A 27999-nucleotide genomic window follows, 5' to 3' on the forward strand; every position below is an offset into this window, starting at 1 on the left:
CGGGGCTCTGGCAGCTATTTAAGGGGCCGAGTGGTAGAAGCAGCGGGAGCCCTGGACTTTTTAAATAGCCCCCAGAGTCCCACTACCTCAGGGCTCCAGCAGTGGGGCTCTGGGGGAAATTTAAAGGGCCTGGGGCTCCCAGCAGCTTCCCCAGGCCCTTTAAATTGCTCCCTGGGGAAGCTGGGCCACCCCAGTATGGCGCACCAGCTCTTGCTGGTATGCCTGGCTTACTTTCACCTCTGGGTAAGGGGGTGGGGCTGCAAGCTCCAGTGGCTGCGTGACATCCTTACACAGCAGCATGGTAAGGGGGCCAGCCGGGGCTGGGAGGAGGGGTTGGATAAGGGGTAGGGAGCAGTTGGAGGGGGGCGGTCAGGTGACAGGGAACAAGGGAGTTGGGTAGGCGTGGGAGTCCCAGGGGTCTGTCGGGGTGGTGGTGGATGGGGTTGGGGCAGTCAGGGGACAAGGAGTGGGGGGTTGATGAACTGTGGGTTCTGATGGGTGCAGTCGGGGGCAGGACGTGGATTGGGGTTGGATGGGGTGGGGGAGGGGGGAAGACATGGGGCTTGTACTCACCATGCGGTTCCCTACTGGGTCTTGGGTGGCGGGTCCTTCACTCGCTCTGGGTGAAGGACCTGCTGCCAAAAACCCGGTGCGAGTGAAGACCCCCCTGCTGCTGAACCACGGAGGACCCGGTAGGGAACCGGTTCTTAGGATTTTGGGAACTCATCACTGGTCCCACTTTGTTGATGTAACTGCTATTCACTTGCATCTTTTGTTCTTCCTCTATGTCACTCTTCTTACTCCCTTCTGGGGCATGGGTAGGTTTCACACTGATGGTTATCTTTCTCCTGAGGATCAGTGCATTTTACAAGCACGGCCAATCTGAACTACCTTATTAGAATTTTAGTATCAGAAAACAGAGCCTGTAGAGAGGGCTATTTGCTGTACGGTCTTTGTCAAGATTAAACAAAATGTTTTTTTATTTAAACATTAGCTAATGCGATTTAAAACACTACTTGGCATTTCCTGTATACAGGATTTTTTAGGTGCCTTCCTCCTGCATTTCAAGTAATCTTGGGGATTGTTCTTTCTAACACACAGCTTTCCACCCCAAGGCCCAGCTTACAGGGAACTGTTGATTTTTAGCTCCCTCAATGCCTGTTGTGTCTAAAGTTATTTTATGCCATACAGCCGAGATGCACCGATATTTCATAGAGCACGGAGGTTAGTTTATCTAGTACAGCGCTTGGAGGCTAGTTTGCAGGCTTGCTGCCCTCCACTGCATTATCTAGGACTTGAGCTAAGCTGGTTTCACAAAGGTTCAGCTTCTAGCCTATCCTTTGGGAGGCTATTCCACAGACGGATGGAGCTCAGCCTTAGCAGAAAGTAGTTCTTACACAGAATAATCAGCTTTTCCATAAAAATTGACCTTTCACTTCTATTTCAAATGTCTGGCTGCAGTCTAAACATTTCCTTGTACTCTTGGTGCTTGCAGCCCTCACATCCTTATAGGTTATTATGTGCTTCTCCCTTGTATTTTAAGCCACCTGATCAACTTTCCTTTTATGCACGGAAAATTGCACTGCACAGTAATTTCAGCTTTGGCATCTCAAAGACTGAACAGAATGTATTTCTCAAGGATAATGATAGACCAGGAAGTGATACTCAACATGGAAGAAATGCTGCTTGGCTTGGCATTTGGAAAGTGTCCTGACCTCCATTAGGATTTGTTTCTAGCTTTATACTCATCACAACTGGCTTAAAACAACACCATGCTTTAAATATTGAAACCAGCTGAGAAAGCTTTTGGATGGTTTTTTTCTACAAGATTTGCTATAGGAATTATTTGAGGGGTGTTCTCTTGCCTGTGTTATACAGGGGCCCAGACTAGATGATCACAATGGTCCTTTCTGGCCTTGGAATCTATGAAACCAGTCTCTACCCTGCACAGAGAAACCAGATCATGAAAGCAAGTTAGTTAATTACACAAAGCTCTGGCTAAAGCTGGATCATGTGCATCGAGCAAACTGCCCACTGTGCTCCAGCACTTCACCATTTCTGAGCCTAATAACAGTCCTGGGTTACATACACGGAGGAAATCACAGCTCTCCACAGAAACTAGGGGGGTAGCAGGCTCCATCCCTATGCTGTTTCATCCCACACCGAGTTGGTATGTGAAGGCAGGGACATGGATGTTTTCTTCCACCCCATTTCAAGCCCAGGGGCTATATTCCATGGCTTAGATGGATTTGCAAAGGCACTAACTGCAACAAAAGCACACGTGTAAGTTACTACTGAAGGTGCAAAACACCTTCTTAGGCAATGCAAAATAAGCTCAGCACTGGTGTGTGCAAAGCAGTAGAGAGTCAGCTTGTATAGCACTCAGCCACGCCGTTCCTTCCTGAGAGCCAGCACGTTGTGTGACACCAGGGAGTGGGCTGATAATGCCTCACTGCTTCAGCAACATGGCACTCCTAGCAAAGTCAGAACTGCACCTAGCATGGGAGCAGCAGGTCACACCAATCTGCTTTTAAAAGCATGTACTGCTCCTGTCATGGCTGAGCAACCAGTGTCCTAACCAGTCTATTGCAAGCCTAGCAGGCTGAGGTGACTAGATGGAACAAGCAGTGCAGAATGCAAAATTCAGCTACTCGAATGATGGAGACCACATCATTGCCCAGCTAGAATTAGGCCACAGCTTGAAGGGTGATGGTGAGAAGACACATTGGAAATGGCAACCCCACCTACTATATTTGCCAAGGAGACAAGAAGGGTGGATAGGCCCTTGACAGTGTATGCTGGTGGAAAAAAACCACAATTTTAACCCCTCCTTATTCCTTCCACTTCTCTTTCCCTGCTCACCAAAACCCTGTGGGTTTGTTCTTTGTACCAGTACGAGCAGACTGAGGCTGAAGGTTCCCCCTCAACTATCATCTCTCCCCGACTCATCCCTTCCCAGATATACAAGGTTTCACTTTTTTCATTGAGGGAAAAAAACAACCCATGTTTTTGGCAGACATTTTCACAAGCTTCTCTCCTTTACCCACCAGCTCCTAGCCAATATAGCAGTTATGTGGCAGCATGCTTTGCATGTACTATTTCTCACTGCAGAGGGAACAATCAGGCCCCAGAAGAGATCTGGCTTGCACTTCAGGAAGCCCTGGTTTGGAACATAGCCTGGTTCTTTCCTCCTGGTGACCAGTTGAAGGCTTTGGAGTACAAATGTGTGCAGTGCTCACAGCAGTCACCAATCTGGGGTTATATAAAGTCTTGATGTGCATCATAGCAAGATGTACATTCATTGCAGGGGTCTTCAGGAGAGCTGGGCTAGAACGCTATGCAAAGCAGCTATTCAAGAATGGAGTGTTATGGATCCAAGCAAGACTCCCTCTGGTGGAGCAGCACCAAAATGTGAGTGAGATAAAAGTTAAGATGGGACAGCAGAACAGTGCTTCCGTTAGTTATTAAAAAAAACAAACCTATGAAGGTCACTTGGACTTCAGCACTAGCATGACAGCTCGTAAGCTGTCAGGTGAAGTTAGCTCTCAGCCTAAATCAAATCTAGGCTCATCAACTGGCACCAACTGCTCCATGCACTGCAGATGCACCTACTAAGAAGCCAGTCCAGGAGCCTATTCAAAACCCATTACTGTATCACTAAGCCATTCCCTCTCAGAAGATGACCACGCCCAGTGCCGTCACTCATAGTAGACAAAAGAGAAGTCCCAGAATCCAGCTCTGCTCTGTTGTTTTTTCGGACGCTCCAAGCTACGATGGTTAACATACTTCACAAATTTCAAAGTCTCTTTGTCTCTGTAAACCAAGGCCAAGCAGTTGTTCTCTGGATTCACTGTCAGCAGCTAGAACAGACAAAGATCTTGTTTTGGTGTTTTTGGAGGGGGAAGCAGGAGTTATTTTCACAAAAACAAACAATTTCAAGATTTTATTCTCATCAGAACCAGCACCAAAATAAGTTATGTTACAGCAGATAGCTGGAGAATATCATGAGAGCTTTTATGCTGAATACTGCCACCAATGGCATAACTCCAGCATAAACTTGACAATAAAACGACACAGCCTGCTGCATATTAAGACCCATCAGCTTAGGTTCTTTATTAGACAATTGTCACTTGCCTCATCTAAAAAGGGGCCTAACACTGACCCAATATTACCATTGTTATTATGGAAGCACCCAGGGGCCTCAAACAGGACTGGGACCCTGTTGTGATAGCTGCTGTTCAGAAACAAAGGCAGAGATAGAGTGTAAGCTCTTCAGGGCTGGGACTAAGACAAGCAACCCTCAGAAGACATGGCAAGTGCGCTGTTTTTACAGACAGACATTTCGGGCCCAACTGTGCACAATAATCACGGGCTACAGCCAAAACGGGGAGTATTTCATTGCTCCCCAATCCTGGAACTGCTTCTGTGTTCTCCCCCTCCCTAGTGTAAGTTAGAGCAACCTCAGTGATTATCATAAACAGATGGTTAAGGGTTAATGTCTCTTTTACCTGTAAAGGGTTAAGAAGCTCAGTAAACCTGGCTGACACCTGCCCAGAGGACCAATGGGGGGACAAGATACTTTCCAATCTTGGTGGAGGGAAGTCTTTGTTTGTGCTTTGTGTTTTGTTCACTCTCGGGACTGAGAGGGACAAGACGTACACCCAGGCTTCCCAATCTTTCTGAATCAGTCTTTTATGTTTCAAAATAGTAAGTAATAGCCAGGCAAAGTGGATTAGTCTTATGTTTGTTTTCTTAACTTGTAAATGTGTCTTTTTGCTGGAAGGATTTTTACCTCTGTTTGCTGTAACTTTGAATCTCAGGCTGGGGTTGGGGGTGGGGGAGTTCCTCTAGTCTATATAAATCTGAGTACCCTGTAAAGCATTTTCCATCCTGATTTTACAGAGAATTTTTACCTTTTCTTTCTTTAATTAAAAGCTCTCTTTTTAAGAACCTGATTGATTTTTCTTTGTTTTAGAATCCAAGGGATTGAGTCTAAACTCACCAGGGATTGGTGGGGGGGAAAAGGAGAGGGGGATGGTTAATTTCTCCTTGTTTTAAGACCCAAGGGGTTTAGGTCTTGGGGGAACAGAAGTGTGCCAGACGCAGACTTCTGGGTGGTGGCAGCGTACCAGATTTAAGCTAGTAATTAAGCTTAAAAAGTGTTCAGGCAGGTCCCGACTTTTTGTACCCTAAAGTTCAAAGTGGGAAAAAAACCTTGACAGTGATGCTCTAGCACTATGCCCCCAAGAACAGGTCTGCTGGACAGGCCTTAAGTAGCATAGTGTGTTCAACTCTTACCTCTTCATCTTCACCCTTGGCAATGTAGGATGTAAAGCCACCATACTCTGCATTCCAATCTGAAAAGGTGAAATAGAAGAGAGACTTAGAAAGCTCGGTGCATTCTCATACTCCCACTGACCCCTTAGATCAATAGCATCTCGACCCTGCTCTCCAAAATTCTTGGGTACCATAGTACCTCCAGTTACCCATGGCCAATGTTGTCATTCAGAGACATGGGCTTGAATCAGTACACCTCACTCCCCACCAGGTCCCCACATACCCAAGAGATTGCTACCACCCTGGAAGAAGAGACTACCCCCTCGCTGGGTTTCATACACATGGAACAGACACCTCCCAGTCATTTAAAGAGTCAAAGGTTTTAGCTGTAACTAGATGACTGAATAGGATAGGCTTGGTGGTCCCAGCAGCATGCTCATGTTGACTCTGGCTTGTGCAGCCCTAGGGCTGCTGGCAGCTGACCAAGATGCAAAAATACTTCTGACCATTTAGGCTTAAGTTTTCCAGAGTGACAAGCTAGTTGCTGACTAGCTAGCCCTGCAGATAACCTCCCACCCCCCAAATCCACTCATTACCTTGGAAAAATGCAGGCTTCAGTCATATGATGTGTCTCCAAGGGAACAGCCCCTCTACTCCCCTGTGGGTGACCTGGTCCCCCAGCCGCATGCTCTGAGTGAGGATTCCCATCAGAAACTCCCCCTAATCAGCTGGTGGCTTATCCTGCAAGACATGTCTTGTTTCCCCCGGGGGCTGGTAAAGTGCCCTGGTCTAGCCCCGCCAGGCCTGGCCCAGGGAGTCAGAGCATCCACTGGGAAGTGACCTAGTGCTACTGTGTGGCAGTACAGAGCCAACCACTGTGGGATTGGCCTATGTCAGCAATCCGAATCCTGCTGCGAGTGACTATTAGCAGGGACGCCAGGCAACAGCACTTACAACTGAGAGAAAAGTAGGAAGGAACCTTCTATTTAGAGAGCAGCATGAAAAGTTTGGTGGCTTCAAAACTGCTGAAAATTTAAACAGATGAGACCAGATGATTCCTAACCAAAGTCCCTTTTCTTCCCCCTTGGCAGCAAGGAAAGGGAAGGCTTGGATCTCCCCCAACATACCTTCGCAGCCGCAGAAGAACAGCAGGTCCAGGGCAAACTCTGTGGTTTGGGTGTCATGGACTAGAGTGTAGTGCCCATTTGTCCAGTGCCTTAGCTCCCCCATGCACATGGGGACACTTGAGCCTAGGGTAGGAAAGCAAGAGTCTAACCAGCCTGAGAGGCTACAGCAGCTGCACAATAGCTAACATCTACCGCCCCAAAGGAGAAGGCAGGCAAACAAGCTCTGCATCTTTATTTAGCCTCTGAAATACCTCCCCTTTAAAGCAGACAGATTTGGGTCCAGAAGCCCCATTGGGAGATGAGAAGAGGAAATGGCCATGGCCACATCAATTTCATTCCCAGCAGGCATGTGCCTTGCATGTGCCATGTTTGAGGGAGCCAGGAGCTGCCATGTGATAAACCCAGGCAGGGCTAAGATATGGAGTCCAGCAATGCTCTTACCAGCCTCTGAAAAATGGAAGCGCTCAGGTGGCTTTCCTGTCTGTGGGGCTTTCAGCTTGAAACTTCAAACCCAGGATTCTCTGTGCTCTGCATGGGCACCCAGGCTCCCAGGTGCTTCAACAGGAATAGGGTGTTGCCCCAGATTCCCTTCCCTGCACTGGTGTAATACTCAGCTGTCCCAGAGATGTGCAGATCAAGTTGGGGAAAGTGCTTTGGGATCCCTCAGGATGTGGAGAGACCACCTGATTCTGAGGGTTTGGCAGCCCCACCGTTCAGTTCATCATTCGCACTGTCCCTCCCCTACACCCCATGGCCTCTTGCTTCCTCAGTCAATCACAATGTTTCACAATAGCCATAATGAATGAGAGTGGTTAAAAAACACAGAAGGTGAGGAATGGAAGTAATGGAGGCCATGGGGTAGGAGGGTAAAAGAGAGGAAACTGATTTCCATCACCACCAGTGCCAACCAGGAATCTTTGGTAATTTAGGGCGCACCAGGGTCTTTCACAGAACAAATGTACTTGTAAGAGAATAGGAAAATGTGGGTGTAAAACCACATTACAATTAGCAAAGGGTTCAGGACAGGTATGGTTCCTGAAGCTACTTAACTCTTTTTAAACAGTTTGACTAGATTTCAACTCGATGAGGTCACTTTAAAATCCTGTTAATAAATGTGTAACCTGCAGAAAGTCATTAACTCAGGCCAAATGCTTTCAGAAGCAGCCACTGATTTTGAGTGTCCAACTTCAGACATCTTGAGCCTGATTTACACAGGTGCTGAGCGTCACCACCTCAAATGAAGTCAGTGAGAGCTGTGGGTGCTCAGCACCTCTGGAAATCAGGCTTAAGGTGGGCACTTAAGGCCACTCTTCAGCTTACTATAGCCTGGGGGTGAAATCCTGGCCTCTGTGAAGGCCACTGACATCAATGGGGACCCGGTTTTCACTCTAGTCCCTTAACTCCAGCCCTGCTGGCTTTACTCACTGTTCCTCGTGTCACTTTCTTTGGTTTGGGGGTCATTTTCAGGCTGATCTGCTTGGTCAACATCGTCGTTGGCCTTTTGACTGCTCTCTCCTTGCTTGGGTTTGGAAGAGCTGTGTCCAGTGCAATCTGCGGCTCTTCCTTCTCCCTCCTCATCCTCATCATCAGAGGAAGCCAGGAAGTGCAGCTTTAGGCCTGTGAAGTTGGAGAGCAGCAGGAACAAGGCCTCTGAGTGGAAGAACTCCAGGCACTTCCTCAGGATGTCCGGAAGGCTCCCCTCCTCAGCCTTCTCATAACATCTGGAGGAGAATGGGGATGTGATGAGCAGATAGCTGGTAAGGATCCAACGTTCAGACTAAAGAGAATATCTGCTAGGCACCTCCCTGGCAGAACATGACCTAATTAACCAGCAGGAGTCAGCAGCACAGACACAACACTACCTTTTATTGGGTGGTCCTCGGCGAATCCATTTGATGTCTTCTTTCTGCAGAGCTTCACACACGAGCTGAAATTTCTCTCCCTAGGAGCCAAACATATTGCAGAACCCTTTAACACACATCTGCTCTACAAGCTTTCCTGGTGCATTAATAGTAGCCGCTCAGTGCTGTTGTGCGAGGCATCCAGCTTTAGTTCTCTGAGCTGCATTTGTCCCCCACAGCCCAGCTGGGGCTAGGTGAATCAGGAGGCTGGGGTGGTGGCTGTGATCCTCCACTGCCCTGCAGCTTGTATCATCAATGACACCTGTGCAGAACGGGCATGAAATGCTACTAGATTAGCCTCCTATCATAGCTTTCCCACTCAGATTTGAACCTTAGCGTTCATAAACTGAGAAGCTAGCATGAACCCTCTAAGCTTAATTACCAGATTAGATCTGATATCGCTGCCACCAGCCAAAAATTTCCAGTGTCTTGGCTCACTCTGGTCTCCCCAAAACCTTCCCTGGGGGACCCCAAGACTCAGAGGCTCTGAGTCTTACCACAAAGGGAAATAAACCATTCCCCCCACCTCTCTCCCACCCGAATTTCCTCTCTGGGCTAACCTGGGAGTTACTGATGCAACCTCTTTACATCACAATACCAAGAAGCATGTCTCCTCTCTTCCACAAAGAGACAAACCCAAAGACAAGGAAACAGAAAAGATTCTCTCTCTCTTCCCCTCTAGCTTCTTCCCGCCTGGGACACTAGGAGAGTTAACACAGAGAGCAGTTTCCCCTCCCCCTGTCTTTCCTTTCTCCCACCAATTTCCTGGTGGGTCAACTAGAAAAAAAAATCAACAGGTCTTAAAAGACAAAACTTTAATAAAAAAGGAAAGAAAGAAAGAATAGAAATAAACAGTTCTCTGTATCTAGATGGTAAGATACAGGGTTTCAACTTATAGAAAATGAATAACAACAAAAGGGATAAACAGCCTTATCCAAAAACAATACAATTTAAAGTACTTATAGCCAAATACACATAAAGACTCCACCAGCCAGATACACAGATGCAAATACTTTTTCTACCTTTGTACTTACAACTGGGAAACAGAAGATTAGAAGGACTGGAAATAGATCCTCTCATAGCTGAGAGAAGCACAGAACAGACAAAGACCCAAGACCAAGAAAGCCCCACAAATTCCCTCCCTTAAGCTTTGAAAAATCCGGTTTCCTGATTGGTCCTCTTGTCAGGTGTTTGGTTCCCTTTGTTAACCCTTTACAGGTAAAAGAAACATTAACCCTTAGCTATCTGTTTATGACACCTCCTCTGCGCTCATACAGGTGAGCGCATTCCTCATTTTACACAGGTATATGTGACTGCACAAAGGGCCAAGCAGGGTGAAAGAGACCTAGGACCTACAGCTTCCATAGGGAAACCAAGTCACAGAGCATAGCCTCTACTGGTCATGCATTTCACAAGTGGTGTAGCAACCCATCCTCCCCTGTGCTTCTTGGCCAGGAGACTAGCCTATGACACAGGGTAGGGATTCCACCAAAAGCAAGGCTAGGAGATAGGCGGCAGAGCAGGGACGAGAGGAGGGAACACAAGGAGTTGGAGCAGCATTTGTGGTTCAGTTGGGGTGTCCCTGTGCAGAGGAGGGGCTACAGTCTATATAACTTCACCAGGATAAATCGGGGGAGGGTTGCAGCCACCATTTCCTCCATTCCTGCCTGAAGCCACTAAGAGGAGGAAGAAAGACCAGCTGCATCTTGGCTTCTCAGCCGGACAAATGACCCATCACTTTCACCACCAGGTTCATGTTCCATGCAATGCCCAGCAGCACCACAACCCGGGGAACAAGCCCACACACAGCACATCATCCTAGACCCACCTTAAGGAAGTTCTTCAAGAGAAGCTCTGATCGCTCCTCAAATTCCTCCTGGATCTGGGCTTGGGAATCCATGTCCAAGTACACGGGGTTGATCCACTCATACAAGATTTCATGCTGAAATAGAAGTGACATCTCGGTTTGAATGCTGGATTTGAGATTACACAGATAATGGGAAACGCGTCCCCCCTCACAATGGCACAGGGCTGGACCATCCCCTTACTGCCCATGGCATTTGCTGCACTCCCTGCACTGCTGCAGACATTTGCAATCGGCAAAGAATTCCTTACACAAAGCTCTCACAAGACCTCTCCCGCCCCCCGCCCCCAAAATAGAACTCTCCAGCCTTCTCCCCAAACCAGTCACTACTAATACAACCTCGCACTTTTTATCCTTGGTCTCAAAGCCAATGAATGGATGGGAAAGAGGAGGAAGTTAACGGTTCAGTTTTAAGCATCCAAGAGATTGCTGAAAACAATGAGGAAAAGGGGGAGTTGTAAAATTCCAGGAACCCACTGCCTCAACTGTGTGCCTTCTAAGTATCCCACAGACATGAAGGAGGCTGGGTGGGGGCAATCAGATCTCTGCTTTTTGCTTACATCGTATGGGAGATGTGGACTCCGGGGCAAGAGAGATTCAATGTAGCGGGGAGGCCTTGCCACCGACGGGCCATGAAACCAACCACTCACAGACAAGCGGCACTTCCCTTTGGTCAGAACTTCAGACACCTGGAATGAAAAGGTGAGGATCGCATTACGATTAGCATCTAGTATGTGTGTATTATGGCAATGCCTAACAGCCCCAACTCAGCTCAAAGCCTCATTGTGCAAGATGCTGTACATGCACCTAGTAAGAGAAGTCCCTTCCCCCAAAGAGTTTACAGTCTAGGCAGACAAAGGTCTGAAGACAGGAAGGATTATTGTCTGCAATTTAGATGGGGTAAATGAAGTAAGATTAAGTGTCTTGCTCAAGTCTGTAGCAGGGCCATGAATTGAACCCGTCTCCTGTTCCTAGTCCAGAGCCCCTATCCTGGCGCAGAGCAGGAGCCAACAAGAACCATGGGAGACATTTTTTGCTGCTTGGTTTGCTAGATTACTATTTACCATGATCTGCAAAACTCAGCTATGATGTGGCTATTCAGGAAACACAAAAACGGGTGCTCAAGGGCAAGTTCACTGCTGTGCAAAAGACCCAGGTATTTAATAGACTTTATGCTGGCTCCCTGCACTGGGGTGAATTCCAGACTGGTCAGTGGAAGTCAGGGGCTTCTGGATTGTGATGAGATGACTGATTAGTGCAAAATTTGACAAGAGCTAGTCACCTCAATGTTGCTCAGGGTGAAATTAACTAAAGGTGTTAATTCCACATTTCAGGATATCTAGTGTCCTAGGGGGCTTTGAGTAATTTGGGGTGGTGGCAACAACTCCCCAAACCATTTGATAGAAAACAAAGATGCCACCAATATGCTAAGTGTGGTGGGTCACTGCTGTGCTAGGAGGTGCTCTTGTACGCCAGCTCACTTCCAAACTATGAAAAAAGGGAAGCCTGGACCAAGATTCAGAGATGTATTTGGAAGTAACAGCAAAATGCTTCTTGCTGGATGTTTGAGAAAAGGGATTTTTGCAGGCTTCTGCTGTGAGGGGTTTGTATCATGCTGACCCTCCCTCAACCATCCAATGGCCACACAAAGACACTTAGATTCATCAATGAAAGGGTCAAATACAGAGATTCAATGATTGCAAGTACTCTAGGGGACAAGTGGGGAACTCTGTGTATGGAAACCTTTGACAAAAGCCCTCCAAATACAGTCAGCTGGTTTTTAAAGCCTATATTAACAGTGTCAATGACTGAATGCAGGACTTTGAATGTTGCTAAACACAGGAGGCAGTCACAAGGCTAAGCTATGAATTCACATGGCTTTACATGCCTACAGTAAGTTGCCAACTGATAACACCTAGGGGAATGACCAGTAGGGCTTTCTGTTATTTATCTTACTTGTATCGTAACTAAAACCCTATGCCATCTAGCTGAGCACACGGCTGGCCTATGTTAACACATTCTCATTACTGTTTCCCCTCTGACTCCTTGCTGCTGCGCACCCCACCTCATGGTATTTTCTGGTTTCCGTGAGATGGTTTTATTTAGAACTCACAGAAAGAACATGACAGCTGACACTAGAGCCAGGATGTTACTCGGAGCCCTTGTCCTGCTCTGTGGTTGCACAACACCTTGCACAATGGGGCCTCCGTTCTGACTGGGGCTCCTTAGGGTGCTACCACAATACACACAATGGATGCTTACAGGAATCACACTTGGTTGAAGAAAGAAGAGCAGCTCCTTGCCTGGTGGAAAGAGACAGGAGACACTTCGAAGAAGGCCAGGGAGTTCCATGAAGGGACTAACGACTTGACGACCTGCTGCGGCTGAAAGTGGCCTACGCAAGAAAAGACCACACATGCTCTTTACAGTCAGACATGAAATCCCCATCTGCCCCCACAAGCCCCTTTGTGCTCGTTCCAGAACCACTTGGGACTGATAAGTCCTGTGGGTCATATAGCAGGGAGTTCCAGAGTAAGAAACTGGCCTGGGAGGTCTAAATGCCCACCAGGGTGGGCATCTCCTCCTGCCTGGATCTCAGTCACTGAACAGTCCAGTCCATAGAGGGTACTGGGCAGAAGTGTGGCTACCGGCATCACCACCATCCTGCCACCCTCACCTCCCTCTGCAGCTACGAGTCAGAAACAAAAGGTTGCCCTCTTCATGTACACACTTAATGCCCCCCCAGCTGCTTCACCCCCCAAAGGCTAGTCCTCAAATTGAGCCATCGCTCAGTAGCACAATCCCGAGTGACAGCTTCACTTGTCTCACTCTGAGACGTATGTCACTGCAATACACCAGCCTCCACCTGAACGAAGCTGCTTCTCCTCACCCTACCCTGTCTTAACAGTTGCTACTATGAAGACGCACAGAAGCGAAGTGTTCCAAATTCATCCCTATAACTGAAATCCTCAGACAAACAGAGCCAAGGGACCATGATACTACCATCCGTGCTGTACAGGTCCAGAGTGCCCCCGTCGCTCTTCTCCCACAGTGGAACCAGGTACAAGATGAAGGCAATTCTCCGTCCCTCCAGCTCATCGTCATGGCACAGCAGGACATCTGCAATCACAAGCGTTAGCATGCTTGCATAGGGTTTGCAGAATTCATTCATTTCAGTGGCCATTCTCCATCCCTGCACCTTTGAAAGAAAATCTGCCCCCTTCCCTGGGGCTGCATCCTCACCTGGCCAGAAGCCCAGACCTGATTCACAGACCTTGTAGGCATAATTTCCTTTGATGGACTGGTTGAGCTGATGTCATTGTAATGGAGTCCAAAGTGTGTAGCTACAGGGCCCTCCTGCCACCTTCCTCTCCTCTTGCTACTGCTCAGTGAGAGGAAATTGCTCAGCTTCCCTGAATGAATCAAACACTGTCTCTTAAAGCCACAGTGACATCAAAATGCACTGAGTGAGTTCCTTGCTGGCAAGAAATGCTGTCTTGACGGTGCTGGTGACTGAAGGTCTACTCAGCCAGCACAGCATGGGCAGTACCAGTGCAAGCTTTCTTCTCTCTACTCCTTCAATTTCACTCAATCTTAGTCCAGGAGAACCACTTCTAGGGGGAGTCTGGTATCTGTGACCCACTCAGTCCTGGGCCAGCACAGGGACCCACATGACAAGATAAGATATTAGTGACAAACATCAGAAAAACCTTAACTTCCACAATTTGAACTCCTAGCCATCCTGGGGCGATTGGACTGGCCACAAACACTGGATTTCTTCAAAGAGGTGTGGCGGCGGGAGGAAGCTCTTGAGTTCACTGGGCCCAGTTTAAACTATTCACAGCAAAAATACCCAATTATATCACTTCTTCCATTTTTTGGCCCTGAATTGCTTCCTGCCTGAATCTTTGCTTTGCTGGATGACAGCTTCCAGGAGCAGGAGTTCCCAGGGAGCTTTGAAACTGGGGTCCCCATGGCAATATAATGCTCTCTACCCCCTCCGAGGAGAAGGCTCCCTGCTCACTCACCTGTATACTCATACTTAGCACAGGACAAGTCAATGGTTGGTTCCAGCTCCACCTGGGTAACTGCAGACAGCCACTCCCGGAACTCTTCAAACAGAACTTTCCTGAGAAGACAACCACACAGCAAATGGGACATGCAGCTCCTCAGCATTAAAGATTTCCTAGGCTGAGGTGCTGCAGCACTGAGTACATTGTCATGTAACTCCTGCCAGGAGTCCTGTATTCATTGGAACCCTACAACAAACATTCAGGAGTGCAGCCCCTGTGCTGCTGAGAAACATTTACAGCAACAAAGCAGTGAGGATGGAATTAGTCAGTAAGGGAAGAGATGAAAGTTTCAGACTTCTACACAGCAGTTTCACAGTGCTAAAAAATAAGTGTTTTGTGGGAACAGAGAGTGAGAGGATTGAAATGCTAATGGGAAAGCAATGAAGGAGGAACCTGAGATGATCATTAGAACTAGGTGGATGGGGGAAATCTATGCAATTTCTTCCCCCCTCCCCCCAAACAGTAAAGCATATCGTATACAGCTTGAGTTAACTGGCCACATAGTTTGGAGATAAATGGGGTTTTCATTAAGAGACGATGTTAGATTTAACAAGAACAACCAAACCGAACAAAAAGATGCATCAGGCAGGTTAGATATGGTGGACGGTTACATTAACGTGGCCAAATCTTATTAAAATGATCATATACATGGAAGTGACATGCCACTTTACCCCATCTAAAGGATTTGTGTGGGCCCTGGACATTTTGTAAGCTTCTGAGTACACAAATGTCAGTTATGAAAGCAGGTTTTGGGGGGGCCCTCAATTAGCAACTTACATTATTTTTTATTTGACCACTGGGAAGTAGAGAGGGTACAGCCTCCTTTGACAGATATGGCAATTTCCTGAAATACCTTTGCGAGATCTAATTGAATTAAGTTTAAATAGCTTTGGAGTGATGTATTATTGCAGGATAGTATGTAACTTCCCTAGAGGAGAGACGTAGCCAGTGTAAAACCTGGGAAGTGTTATGAGTTTCAAAGGTCTATTTTAAACAACGTGCCAGACAAGAACACACTTTTAGGATAATAAAGCTAAGTGGGTTTCGCAGAAAATCTCTTGGGAGAGGTGTATGCAAATATGCCCCCTCTGGTTATGCAAGAACTCAGCCTTTTGAAGCTTCACCCTGAGGAAGGCACCTTTGTCTCCTGCTCACCTGTTAGACAGGAACAAGATCCAAGGCCCAAACTATATAAAGAAAAGCATGAATGATTCACAGGAGTTCTTGCTCTGACCTAACAGCTGTTATGAACTTGTAACCACAGGAAAGCCCTTTGGTGGGATTTGAAGGAGTGATCACCTGCCACAGCCCTCAGAGTTGGGAAGTGATCTCTGGTAAGCTTATTAGCAACAATGTTTTTAATATGTTAATAAATTTTTCTCTGTAATGCTTTCACCTTAACAATAAATGCTTAGAAAGGGCTAGGTGGTAGCTTATAACTGTGGGCAACTATACACTGTTTATAGCCTCTGAGAAGAAAGCAAAGCAGCTCTGTTTAGGCAGTCTGATTTTCTGAGGATATCACAGTATAGGCAGGGAACTGTGCAGCCTGAGAAAATCTCAGGCAGGAGGGAGAGAGATGCAGTTCTCTGCCCAAGTGACGTGACAGCTGAGGAGCTGGGAGCTTAGTGGATGCCCTTGTGGTACCACGAGGAGAAAATACAAGGGCAGTTGCCCTGAACTGTGACACCTCTTCCTGACCTGAAATGGCTAGAAGTAAACCCTTTCTAACACCAAATCCACCCTTGGCCTCTCTGAGACCGGTACTAATTTGTTATCTTGTGAGCAATCTCAGGAATGATTTTTGTGGTGTGGGAGGCCACTGAACAGCCATCTAATGCCAAGGACTTTCCATTAATATAAACTTGGGCTGGATTGGAACAAGAACCCTTGAGTTTAAAGCCCGTTGGGTTATTTGACCCCTCCATCAGAAGAGAAGTTGATAACAGAAATGCTGCAAACGCTTCACTACAGCATTGTTCCGTGCTAAGCTCTCACTTTGGTGTCACTTCAAAGAGGGATTTCAGCTTTCAATCTACGTCTTAGATTTTTCCTTCACAGCTCCATTACTGACCTGTCCAGCATCAAATGCAATCTTTCCTTAGCAAGTGCCTGCTGTTATAGGCACCTCTACAAAAGACTGAGATAATCAAACTGGCAAAGCCAGTGCTGGATCTGTTAAGGCAGACTATCACATTAGATCCATTCATTAACATATACCTTACAAGGTGAGGGATGCACAACTTCTCTGTTTTGCCTTAACTGTACTCTCCTGTAACACGTGTCTCCTTAACAGGGTATTATACTAACAGCTAATTGAAATTTTTTGAATAAAATGTTGTGTCATGGAGAAAAATTGCCTTTTCCCAAAACAAATGAAATTTTAATGAAAAGCTCACAAAAATTTTGACAATATTGATAATCTTTTTGTTTTAAATGTGCCTTTTTCTGGTATTTTTTCCTGAAATGTTTACTGTAAATATTATAAAAATAGTTATAGAAAGTTTTTGGTAAACAAAAAATTCTAGCAATAGTCTTTTAAAAAACAGTCCCAATCCACTTAAAAATATATCAGAAAAATAATCACAAAACATTTACGTAAAAGAACAGATTTTGAACAATCCTGAAACAGGATTTTTCACAATTTTTTCACAAAATGATTTTCATTTTCAGCCATGTTCCTTTTAGACCTCTAGAAAAGGATGCCCGATCATTTGCCATGATTTACAGGAGCTATTTTACCTTAATGTAGAGATGTGAGGCTCTTTTCTCTTCTTCAGATCATCAGACTATGGACATGCATGGGAAATAAGAACAATTATTTCATTTAGACTCTGCTCTAAGTTACAGTTGAAATGATAACTAAGGACATCACCTAAAATAAATATTTCTAGGACCATCATCAGTTTAATTTTTCTGCAACTATTCTGGAAACAGGAGTGCAGAGTGGACGGCAGAGGGCCACTGCAGGCAAAAGTGGAATTAAGTAACCCAAAAGTTATTAGGCACAATGCCACCATCACCAATGCAAGTTAAAGGTCTCAGGGCACCAGTCCAAGACTGCGTAGCAAGGTTGAGTCACTGACATGCCAAGGAAGTGTCTGCACTTGGGAGGAGAGTATCTGTATTCTAGAGGTACCACACCTCTAAAAAACCTCTGTGTTCAGCATTGTACAGGATGTAGACATAGAAATTTCTCATTCAGATGACAGAGATGGAGTGACAGCCAATTTTCAGAGGGCCAAGGGTGGAGAAACCAGAAAAGGACTACTACTGTCTGGTATTTAGGTTTAAACCTGCATTCTCCTGAAGTTCTGCAGAATTAGAGCTGCAGACTGACTCATCAGTAAATATTATTTCATGTTCATATGGGTATAGACAGACAGGCAACACAGCACAAAACAACCCCAAGAAGAATTACCTTCCTTAGACTGCTTTACAATTACAAACTTCAGAGTGCAACAGGAGGAAGACTGGGACATAGGCCTTAAAGGGTTTCAATCCCAGCCTTGCCATTAACTTGAGATTCCCTACAGACCACAGAGACAATCATGCCACATATGTAGGCTTGGCAGAATTTAAATTTTTTTAAAAATAATTTGAACAGATAATATTGATCAGGGGTTCTCAAACTGGGGGCTGGGACCCCTCAGGGGGTTGCAAGGTTATTACATGGGGGGTTGCGAGCTGTCAACCTCTACCCCAAGCCCCACTTTGCCTCCAGCATTTATAATGGTGTTAAATATATAAAAAGTGTTTTTAATTTATGGGGGGGGGGGGGGTTACATTCAGAGGCTTGCTATGTGAAAGGGGTCACCGGTAAAAAAAAGTTTGAGAGCCACTGATATTGATATTTATTTTAAAGATTTTTTTATTATATTGATTTAAATTTTTACAGTTGTGCAAAATTATGGGATTTAAGGATTTTTTCCAATGTTTATTCATTTGAATTTTCACAACTGCAGGAAACTGAATGGGATTAGACAGTAATTATTTAATGACAGTAGACATTGGATATTTAAAAAGTTAAAGCTCTATAACCATTAAAAACACAAGTTGTCAATGTCACTTGTCAAAATATACCAAGTAAATATCCTTAAGTCAAACTCTAATAAGTTGTCAAGCAGCATTTTTCTTACTTGGCCTATATGTACATTTATATTATTATTATTATTGATGTAAATATTTTTGTTGTTTTTTTTGTGTATGGTGAAATTGAAATTTACTGATAAAAATCGAATCCTTCCAAGCCTAGATATGTTAGATAGATATAGCCAAATTTTCCAAAAGCAGCCACTGATTTTGAATGTATAACTCAAAACTGCTTGGTTGTGAATTTCAGAGCTGATGAACACTCCAGACTTCAATTAAAGTCAGTAAGAGCTGCGCATTCTCTGCACTTTTGAAAATAAGGTTTAAAGTACCTCAAATCAGGCACCTAAAAACGGAGCCACTCGACAGTCAGTGGCAGCTTTTGAAAATCTTAGCCCTAGAACGTGGATTGCTGATGAGCTCACGGCTCTGCCAGCGGTGACAGGGTGGCATTCACACATTCTGCAGGAGCGTTACGAGGCTTCGCTCATGTTTGCAAGCACTTCAAGAGGCTCCGACACGGGCTCTGGAAATGCACAGCGCCACTGCCAGGTTTGTGCCATTCGGATGAGGAGGCGGAGGGCCTGTCCCGGAGAAGCACCTGTTTGAACTTGTACAAATCGTTGCACTTCTGGTGGAAATCCAGGCTGAGGAGCTCCCGCTGCAGCCCGTCCAGGAAGCCCGGGCACTGGATGAAGTTGGGGATCACGCCGTGGCAGAAGGGAACAGGATCCACCGCGATGGCCTCTAAGGACGGTCAACGAGACTTGGTGAGGCCCGGGACGCTCTGCGCAGCAGCACAAAGCTCCGCCCCCACCTCGGCCCTAGGGTCGCGGCCTCCCCCAGAGCTCGCCTCTGCCCAGCCCCCCTTCTCCTCAGCCGGGGGGCCCGGCCCCCACCCCCGGTACCGTGGTTGAGCGGCTCCCTGCAGCCCCAGGCGGCCCCCGCCTTCTCCCTCAGCGCCGGCTCCCGGATGGCCGCCGAGAACTCCCCGCGCACTTCCCGTTTGCCCCGCTTCTTGCCCGGCTCCCCCTGCGCGGGGTCCCGGGCCCGCGGCCCGCGCTGTGCCCCGCTCATGGCGAAACCGTCCCCACCCCCAGCTCCGGCACGCGGAGCTACAGCAAGCCCGAGGAGACGCCTACAACTCCCATCATCCCTCGCGAAGGCACCGGAGCCAATCGGCATGAGGCGGGAAGGGCAGGGCAAAGCTCTGATAGGCCAGGGGGTGGGCTACAGCAGCCAATAGGGACGCTTGGGGGGGGGTGCGTTGGGGGCGGGGTTAGCGGCCAGACGGGTGGGCGGTGGAAGAGGCGTCATTGTCGCTCTCCATGGTCCAGGCGCTCTGTGCTCCCGTCTCTATGGTTCCCCTTTCCGGCGCGCGGGCAGGCGGTTCCGGCGGAGCCATTGGCCGTGTGTGAGGCCTGGCGGGGATGCTAATGGTAGAAGCTGTTCTCGCCGCTGAGCAGCAGTGACCCAGCCCCGCCCGCCCGCCGCGCCACCATGTCCGTGGTGCCGCCCAACCGCTCTCAGACCGGCTGGCCCCGCGGGGTGAACCAGTTCGGGAACAAATACATCCAGCAGACCAAGCCGCTCACGCTGGAGCGGACCATCAACCTGTGAGTACAAGGCCCCCGCACCCCCTCGGGACCAGGCCATCCGCCTGTGAGTGCCCGGCCCCCACGGGATCAGGGCCCCGCGCCCGCTTCCCCCGGCCCCCGCGGGACCAGGCCATCCGCCTGTGAGTGCCTGGCCCTGGGGGCAAGACCCCTCCTTGCCCCCCCCCCGGGAGACACCCCTTCTCTCTGTGCGAGAAACCCGCCCCGTAGATCTCCCCCGGTTTCCGGGAGAGGGAGAAAATCCCCTCAGTTCCCGGGAGCTGCAGATGTTGGAGAAAGGCATCAACTCTTCTTCCCCATCCCACTGCTTATACCTCAGCCCCACCCCCTTGGAGGACCCCCCGGTCTCCAGGAAGAAGGTCCCTCCTAACCCCATCCGCTCACGGTGGGGAGGGCTGAACTCTGAGTAAATGGAAAGGCCTCTTGGTCTGGAGGCGACCTTCAGTCTGTGAATAGGAGCGTTTGGACCATTCCCCTCTGAGTAGCTGGAGGTGTCGCTGTAGTGCTGTAACCTAGTGAAACTGAAGAGCACGTTACTTTTGGAGCCCTGCACATCTGTTCTACTTAGGTTTTTATATTGCATCTACCACTGTAGTATCCGAGTTTGAGTATGGGATATAGAAGTTTGTACCCCCACGTGTGCTCACTGTTTAGTGTTTAATGAGAACGGCCTTATTGGGTCAGACCAAAGGTCCATCCAGCCCAATATCCTGTCTACCGACAGTGGCCAATGCCAGGTGTCCCAGAGGCAGTAAACCTAACAGGTAATGGTCAAGTGATCTCTCTCCTGCCATCCATCTCCACCCTCTGACAAAGAGAAGCTAGGGACACCGTTCCGTATCCTTTTGCTGACTACAGTAAAAATATTTAATATTTGGACTACTGGGAGTTGCAGGATACAACATGGTTTACACTGAGCATCAAAGATGCAAGTGCTAATGTGCAATAAAAATATTTTCTTTATGTAACTGCCTTAGTGGGCCATCTCCTGAAGCAAGCTTTGCTTTACAATGGGCAGGGCATTCTGGTACTTTCTTCTTTGATAGGTAGATTTGTTAAGTTGCAGTAACAGCAAATAACAAATGTAATAGTACTTAACAGTTAACAATTACAAACTCAAAAAGACAGTTATGCATCACTTTTTATATAGATGAGTTTATTCTCACAGCTGAAAGGGATAAGACTCATTTTAAAAAGTGAAAATGTTAATATTCAGGGTTTCCTTCTGGAGGAAAAAAAAATATCAGCAGGAAGCTGTAATTCTTTGGAATTTGTGTTATCAGTACAGGTAGAATTTTTTTTGGACCCAGGTTAAAGAATATGAAACATTTATAAAATGGACAGCATTGCTTTATGGTAAATATAACCTTATTTTAGAGACTGAATTGGAATTTAAGATTTCTGGAATAAAGTAAGTGTAAGAAGAAAGTTAGTGATGAAATGCTAAAGCTACAGATAAAGAGGAGAAAATGGTAATGCGGGTAATAAAAGACACCAGTGATCAGAAACCAGGACCTGGATTTGAGAGAATGTTCATTAAGAGCTTCTAAAACTAGAGTTGCTTATAGAATAGCAGTATGCATGAGAACAGGCTATGATATTCAGAGTGCTAGCCTTTGTGGTTTCTGTGCAGAGTGGGGCAGAGGTGGAGAGAATTCCAAAGTAGAATTTGGGAAGCTGTCCCTAAGATTAAGGTTGTAGAAAAGAAGAACCAAAAAAAGACAAATTTCAAGTTGAATGTTTATAATTACCTTAATAGTCATCAAATTGAACTGAGACTTATTTAGAAATGTATATTGGCATATTTCATCAAAGCACCTGCATACCACAGATCAATAAAATCAGGTACAAATCAACAAAATATAATGGAACATCCCCGGCTCACTAACAAACCTAGTCCCTGTTATTAGAATGAGTGTTCAAAAGTCTATTAAAACAGATTTTTAAACCACAAGTTTAAAATCTCTCCTAACTCAGGCAGGTGCTGAGATCCAGTTGGTCACAGAGGTATGGGTTCTTTATTTGAGTCTCTTACTGCCATTTGCAGAAAGCTTCAAACCCTGGACCAGCTACTGAGTGTGACCCAGCAGCTAACTCTTGTGGTGGCAGAGGGACAGTCTCTCACATCAATGAAGCCCAAATAATTTAATTAGAACTCTGTAGATTATAAGTAGTAACTTTGAACTGCACTCGGAAGAGAATAGGTAGCACGTGTGGAAATTTCATCGTAAATATTTTGAAATCAGCGATTGCAAACTGTACAACTACAGTAGCTGACCCTCAAGTTAAGTACTATGCACTTATGCATGTGAGATCTGGATTAGTCTTCATGATATAGTAATATGTGATTTTTATTTTTTTTTCCTCCCAGGTATCCACTTACAAATTATACATTTGGCACAAAGGAACCCCTTTATGAGAAGGACAGTTCAGTGGCAGCTCGGTTTCAGCGCATGAGGGAAGAATTTGACAAGATTGGAATGAGGCGGACTGTAGAGGGTGTTCTGATTGTACACGAGCATAGGCTGCCCCATGTGTTACTACTGCAGCTAGGTACAACGTTCTTCAAACTGTAAGTGTATATTGTTGGAACTTGACATTGCAGTAAGATTTAGTAAAATGACAAAGCATTACCAAATAACAGATTAGTCGTACAGCAAGTGTACAGACTGCTCAGCTGTACTAATTGAGCATGGATTGAAGTGTGAGTTCCAGCTGTTGCAAATGTTTATATGGAGAAACATTCTGAATCATCTCTCTCCTGCAGAAAGTTGATGATGATGTGGTGTTAAGTGTGCTGACTTTTAGTCTTCATTGTAGTACACGTTATCAATAGGTGATATTCTTAGAATTCATCACCAGTAATTATTATTGCCCCTGAATGAAGGGATATGATGAAGATAAGTCACATATAAACACACTCCAGTTAACATCTTAAATCATTGAGGCTGAATTTTAAAAGTCTAGCTGCTTATAGATAATCCTGTTTCCTTGCTATGCTTTTCTTGATCTGGAAAGAGAAAGTAGACTATTTCTTGTAAATTTCACAAAATTCTGAATTCGAGGTGGGAAAGACCTGTTGGGTTATCCGGACCATCAGACCAGTGCAGGATTATCTCCCCACAATGGGTTAACTTCTAGTTTTTGTGCACTCCTACAAGTGTTGTTTTTGGGGTAAAAACAAATGCAGGCGCAATTCCTACTGCCAAACCTACCCGTTTCCTTTTTTGCATTTTTCTAAAATGACTAGTCCCTTTCTGTTAAATTTTATAGCTAAACTGTGTCCTTTTCAAAAGTCCTTGTAGGAACAGTGCATGTTGTTGTTTATCACATCTTACTGAAAATAAGTCATTGGAGCCATCAAAAAACTAATTGGAGGTGATCATCTCAAAAAATCATAGTGACTATGCATGCTACCCTATTTAGTTTTGAAGTTGTAATAAATCCAGCAAGGTGAAAGTTGAAAGTTCAGATTGTTTTGGCTCTTTCCTCTGTCAAGAACTTGAAAGTGAGTTTGTAAATCCCTAAAACTGAAGAACTGAGACTCCCTTAAAGTTACCTGTGAACATATCTGTAAATAAAATAAAAGATATAACATTAGCTCTCATCATTAATTTTTCACAGACCAGGTGGGGAACTCAATCCAGGAGAAGATGAGGTAGAAGGTCTCAAACGTTTAATGACAGAGGTATATTTTCTTCATTTGTCTCTTGTTACAGTTATCTCGTGCAACTGAATGTTGAATCGTTCTTGAATGTTTTTGGACAAAGCATTATAAATAGCCTTTTTCCCATTCCTAGCCTTTTGAGTGCTTCAGTGATTCCCAACTAACTTCTTTCTGGTAGTTCATATAGTGTGATATACTATTTCATTTGTATTATGATAGTGCTAGAGAGCAGTGGTAGATTAGCCACTGGGCCGACATGGCCTGTTCCGAGGGCCCCTGCCATTTGGGGGTCCTGGAAAAATGGGTGACCTGCTCTGCCTGCCTGGTGCTCCTGTGGGAACAGATCCAGGCGCAGGGGCTTGCCTCACTCTAACCACTCAGCACTCCCGCTGGGGAGTGGGGCAAGCCCCTGTGCTGCAATCCTGTCCCTGGCTGGAGTGGCGAGCGGAGTGTGGCAAGACCTGTCCCTGGCAGAAGCTAGGCAGGCAGAGCAGGGGGCCTCCACTTGCTCCTGGCCCAGGGCCTCAGAAAATTGCAGTTTGCCTCTGCCAGAGAGAAGCAGAGTTGTTCAGTGGTTAGGGCACTAGCCTAGAACTTGAGGGACCGGGGTTCAATTCCCTGTTCATTGCAGACTTTCCTATGTGACCTGGCACAACCTTAGACAAGTCTCCCCTTAGCCTCTCCGTGCCTCAGTTTCCCATCTGTAAAATGGGGTTAACACTTGTCTACATCACAGGGGTATTGTGAGGCTAAATAGATCAGATTATGGTGCTCAGATACGGTGGTGGTGATAGACACAGTCAATGATAAGGGCCTCATTGTGGATAACTCTGCATCAAATTCAATTGTCCTCCGCTATCCTGAACTAGATGCTTAATTTATACACCAGGGAGAATCCATTACGTAGACAACTCCTGCGAGTTCTGATTAAATGGTGTTATATTGCAGCTCTTGGGGTCAATTACACTTAATTGCATTTGTGAACCATATTTTCCAAAAATGTTTCTAAGGGCTGATCTACACTGAAAAGTTACTTCAGCATAGCTGCATCTCTCAGGTGTGCAAAATCCCACCCTGAGAGATGTAGTTAAGCCTAGTTTTATATCTTGTCTAGAGCATGAGGATGCCTTACATTGGTTAGTACACAAGTATTTTAACACTAATATAAGACTACTTTAGCTTGGCTCTGAATTGCATTAAACCCTTATTACAGCATCCCTTAATGCTTCCAGTATCTGGTTCCTAAGAGTATTAGCAATGGAGCATGTAGAGGTTTTTTAACTGCAACTGGATTTTGACAGATACTGGGACGTCAGGATGGAGTTCAGCAAGACTGGGTGATTGATGACTGCATTGGTAACTGGTGGAGACCAAACTTCGAACCTCCACAGGTGAGTGTCCATGCCTGGGTAAATTTTGATGATTAAAAATAATTAGCAAGGTGTGTTTCTGCAAAAAACTGAGTCCATTTACTAACCAACTTTTTTGGGCAGCCATGGCATGTCAGGTTTCTGTTGGGTTTTTTTTGTTTGCTTGAAGATTTGTTCCTTTTGCTGGCTGCACTAGAGACTCAAACTACAGTTGAGCCTTTAGTTTTTCAGAATGTGGTGTAATTAGTACATTTATCCTGTAAAGAAGATAAGCTCCCTTTTAAACTTTTATTTTTAATTGTTTAGTGATAACGTGCTTGGCGCTGTGGTTCAATTTCTCTTGCTGTCCTGGATTCTTCTTACCTGTTTCCTAGTTTAATATGGTGATCTCATTTTGAGACTGCCGACATTTTCTAGACTCTGAAAACTTAACTGTGGGGGCTCAATGTCTTTCTTAATGTTTTAAAATATAGTCTTAAAAAAAGTGAATAAAGGTGCACCATATGTAGTTCCTTTTTGTTATGTGGAGATGTCCTTCTCTGTGACTTACTCCCGATTCTTTAAGAAGCAATTACAGATCACTATGTACTTTCAGAGTGCTGTACAAACTAATTAAACTTTTTTTTCTCCCTTAGTATCCATATATTCCAGCTCATATTACAAAACCTAAAGAGCACAAAAAGCTCTTCTTGGTTCAGCTGCAGGAAAAGGGTAAGCATTTGTAGCAGAGATTCTAATCAGTGTTCTGGTTTTTTGTGTGCAACTACTAAGATGACAGTTTCATATTGAAAACAAATGTGGTGTTAAATTGATCTTAATGGAAACAAGCTTGTCATCTGTAAAGCAAGGCCCATAAACAAAGTTTCATAAGTGTTCTGCTAAAGGGAATGGGGTGAGAGAAATAAAGGAGCTCATACCCTGAATGCAAAATAATTAAAATATAGTCAAAGAAAATGACTAGTCGGTAGTCTTTAAAACTTGGCAGCAAGCATGTACTGTTTGTGTTTTTTTTGTATTTAATTTAAATTATTTTAATAGATTATAAGATTTCAGGCCTTAACACAGGCTGACAAAGTGGGTGAGATAATATCTTTTATTGGACCAATATCTAAGCTTTCAATCTTCCACTGACTACATTGTCCATTTCAAATAAGATATTTATATATAATGTTAATAAAAATATCCATTTTTTTTTTTAAAATTCACCCCGATTTGGAGTCCTCATAAACTGGGATCCTTTGCCAGGATAATAGGTGGGATGTACAAAATCCCAGCATAAGAGCTCCTCTTCTAATTGTATAAAATAAGCCCATTGGAACACTATAGTTTTGGACGACAGTGAAGTGATTTTGTATTTAAAGACAGGGTGGGAGTGACCCTAAGTGAAACCTTAGTTTGAAATTTTGTTTGAAACAACTTTTCCATTGTTAATACTATCTTGGATTCATTTTTAGCTTTGTTTGCGGTCCCAAAAAATTACAAGCTGGTAGCTGCACCGTTGTTTGAGCTCTATGACAATGCCCCAGGATATGGACCTATCATTTCCAGCCTTCCTCAGCTTTTGAGCAGGTATAGTATGCAGCAGATTCACAGTATAAGCAACTACTATGCTGACTAATAAATTTCTCAGCATTTTTTATAATATATTTGAGGTGCATCACTGCCATTCAGATAAGAAATATGCATTCCTTAGCCTTCTCCTTTACTGAAAATAGTTTGTACCTCATCAGGATTGAGAGCTCAGTGATCCTACTCTTTGTGTCGCCTGTGGTGTCACTGAGCATCTACTCAAGTAACTTGCCATGCAACCCACAGGTTAATTTGTCAACTGTCAGTGAAAGAGTTCCATTCTTTACCAGTCACATCCAACTGCTTGCATGGAAAAATCTCTGAGATGTCAGAATTGGTAGCATCCTAAAAGGCTTGTACCATTCTTACTCTTTATTTTTATCTCCCCGTTTATCTGCTATCAGCCTTTGCAACTGCTGGTGTAATTTTCACTTTTCCTATATAAAGACCACAAAGGAAGTCTCTTCCAAAAAACTAACAATGCTAATCTTTAAGCATGCACAGGTTGTATTATTGTTAATTACTACACTTGCAATAATTTAACCAGAGCTGAAGTCTCAAATCTCTAAACCTGGATCCTAAGCAGTTGAAAGCAAGGGCATCTGAAAATTGAGATCAATACATACTTGACACAATACAAATTAGATTTCCTATTTCTTGCATAATGGTCTCTACGTTCACTCTGCAAACTTCAGTTTTAAGAGTTTATAACTCTCATGCGAAGCTTCTTGTTCATGCCTGACATATGCAGTGTTTGTCCAATAGCAATTTTCTTCAACACTATAAGACTTCCCCCTCCACGATGGAAACAAAACTCACATTGGCTTTTCTCTTCCAATTTTGAAGGTTCAAGAAGAATTAGTTCTATAGGATTGGATCCCTTAGTATACTTGTGTGTAAAGCTGAAGTTAGTGTCTACCTGCTGTAGACAGTTACTGACTGAAGTACAAATACTTCATGACTGGAAATTTCATCTTTGCTTTCTGTCAGGTGTGAGTTTGTTTAGCTCAGAAATAAAATATTGCACACACAACTCATTTAATCACTTTCTACATATAAATGATGAAAATAAATCTCTTGCATGGTGCAACTATTTTTTATTTTAGATTCAATTTTATTTACAACTGAATTCCCATATACTTGAAGAGTGTGATAGAAGAAGCCGTCTCTGTGAGCACAGCTTTAAGATGTAGAGGGAAGAATACATGTGACGCAAGGATTTTTTTCTTTTTTTTTTCCTGAAAACTGCTAAACTTTCTATTGTCTGAATAGCAAAGTGAATCTCAACTGTTTAGATAGTGGGATGGCGAATGTGATTCAGTGTTTTAATCACTTTTCATTGTAATAGTCACCAGGTTTTTTTTGTACAACATTAAACAAAATAGATTGGATTATGTTTGTCTATTTCTTATATTATAGCTATTTGGAATATCTTACTGAAGG

The 27999-nt window shown here is 45.0% G+C and overlaps 2 protein-coding genes across 2 annotated transcripts; one reads left to right on the top strand and one right to left on the bottom strand.

Annotated features, from left to right (window-relative positions):
• Window positions 1-938: 938 nt before the first annotated feature.
• On the bottom strand, window positions 939-19445 carry OGFOD1 (2-oxoglutarate and iron dependent oxygenase domain containing 1). Its single transcript, XM_032785776.2, has 13 exons — window positions 19243-19445; window positions 18936-19081; window positions 16985-17031; window positions 14198-14298; window positions 13173-13289; window positions 12473-12564; window positions 10730-10858; window positions 10134-10247; window positions 8267-8346; window positions 7830-8125; window positions 6405-6527; window positions 5299-5357; window positions 939-3860 (listed from the first exon to the last, which is right to left on the bottom strand). Exons 1-13 carry the CDS (start codon window positions 19409-19411, stop codon window positions 3699-3701), a joined length of 1635 nt encoding a protein of 544 aa, XP_032641667.1. The 5' UTR covers window positions 19412-19445; the 3' UTR covers window positions 939-3698.
• A 269-nt stretch (window positions 19446-19714) lies between these two features.
• NUDT21 (nudix hydrolase 21) lies at window positions 19715-27947 on the top strand. Its single transcript, XM_032785777.2, has 7 exons — window positions 19715-19950; window positions 22322-22522; window positions 23575-23638; window positions 24919-25008; window positions 25623-25698; window positions 26442-26556; window positions 27663-27947. The coding sequence occupies exons 1-7, from the start codon at window positions 19835-19837 to the stop codon at window positions 27682-27684; spliced, it is 684 nt and encodes a 227-aa protein (XP_032641668.1). The 5' UTR covers window positions 19715-19834; the 3' UTR covers window positions 27685-27947.
• The last annotated feature ends 52 nt before the right edge of the window (window positions 27948-27999 follow it).

The sequence above is a fragment of the Chelonoidis abingdonii genome, chromosome 19 (assembly GCF_003597395.2).
Source record: "Chelonoidis abingdonii isolate Lonesome George chromosome 19, CheloAbing_2.0, whole genome shotgun sequence".
Classification (NCBI taxonomy): Eukaryota; Metazoa; Chordata; order Testudines; family Testudinidae; genus Chelonoidis; species Chelonoidis abingdonii.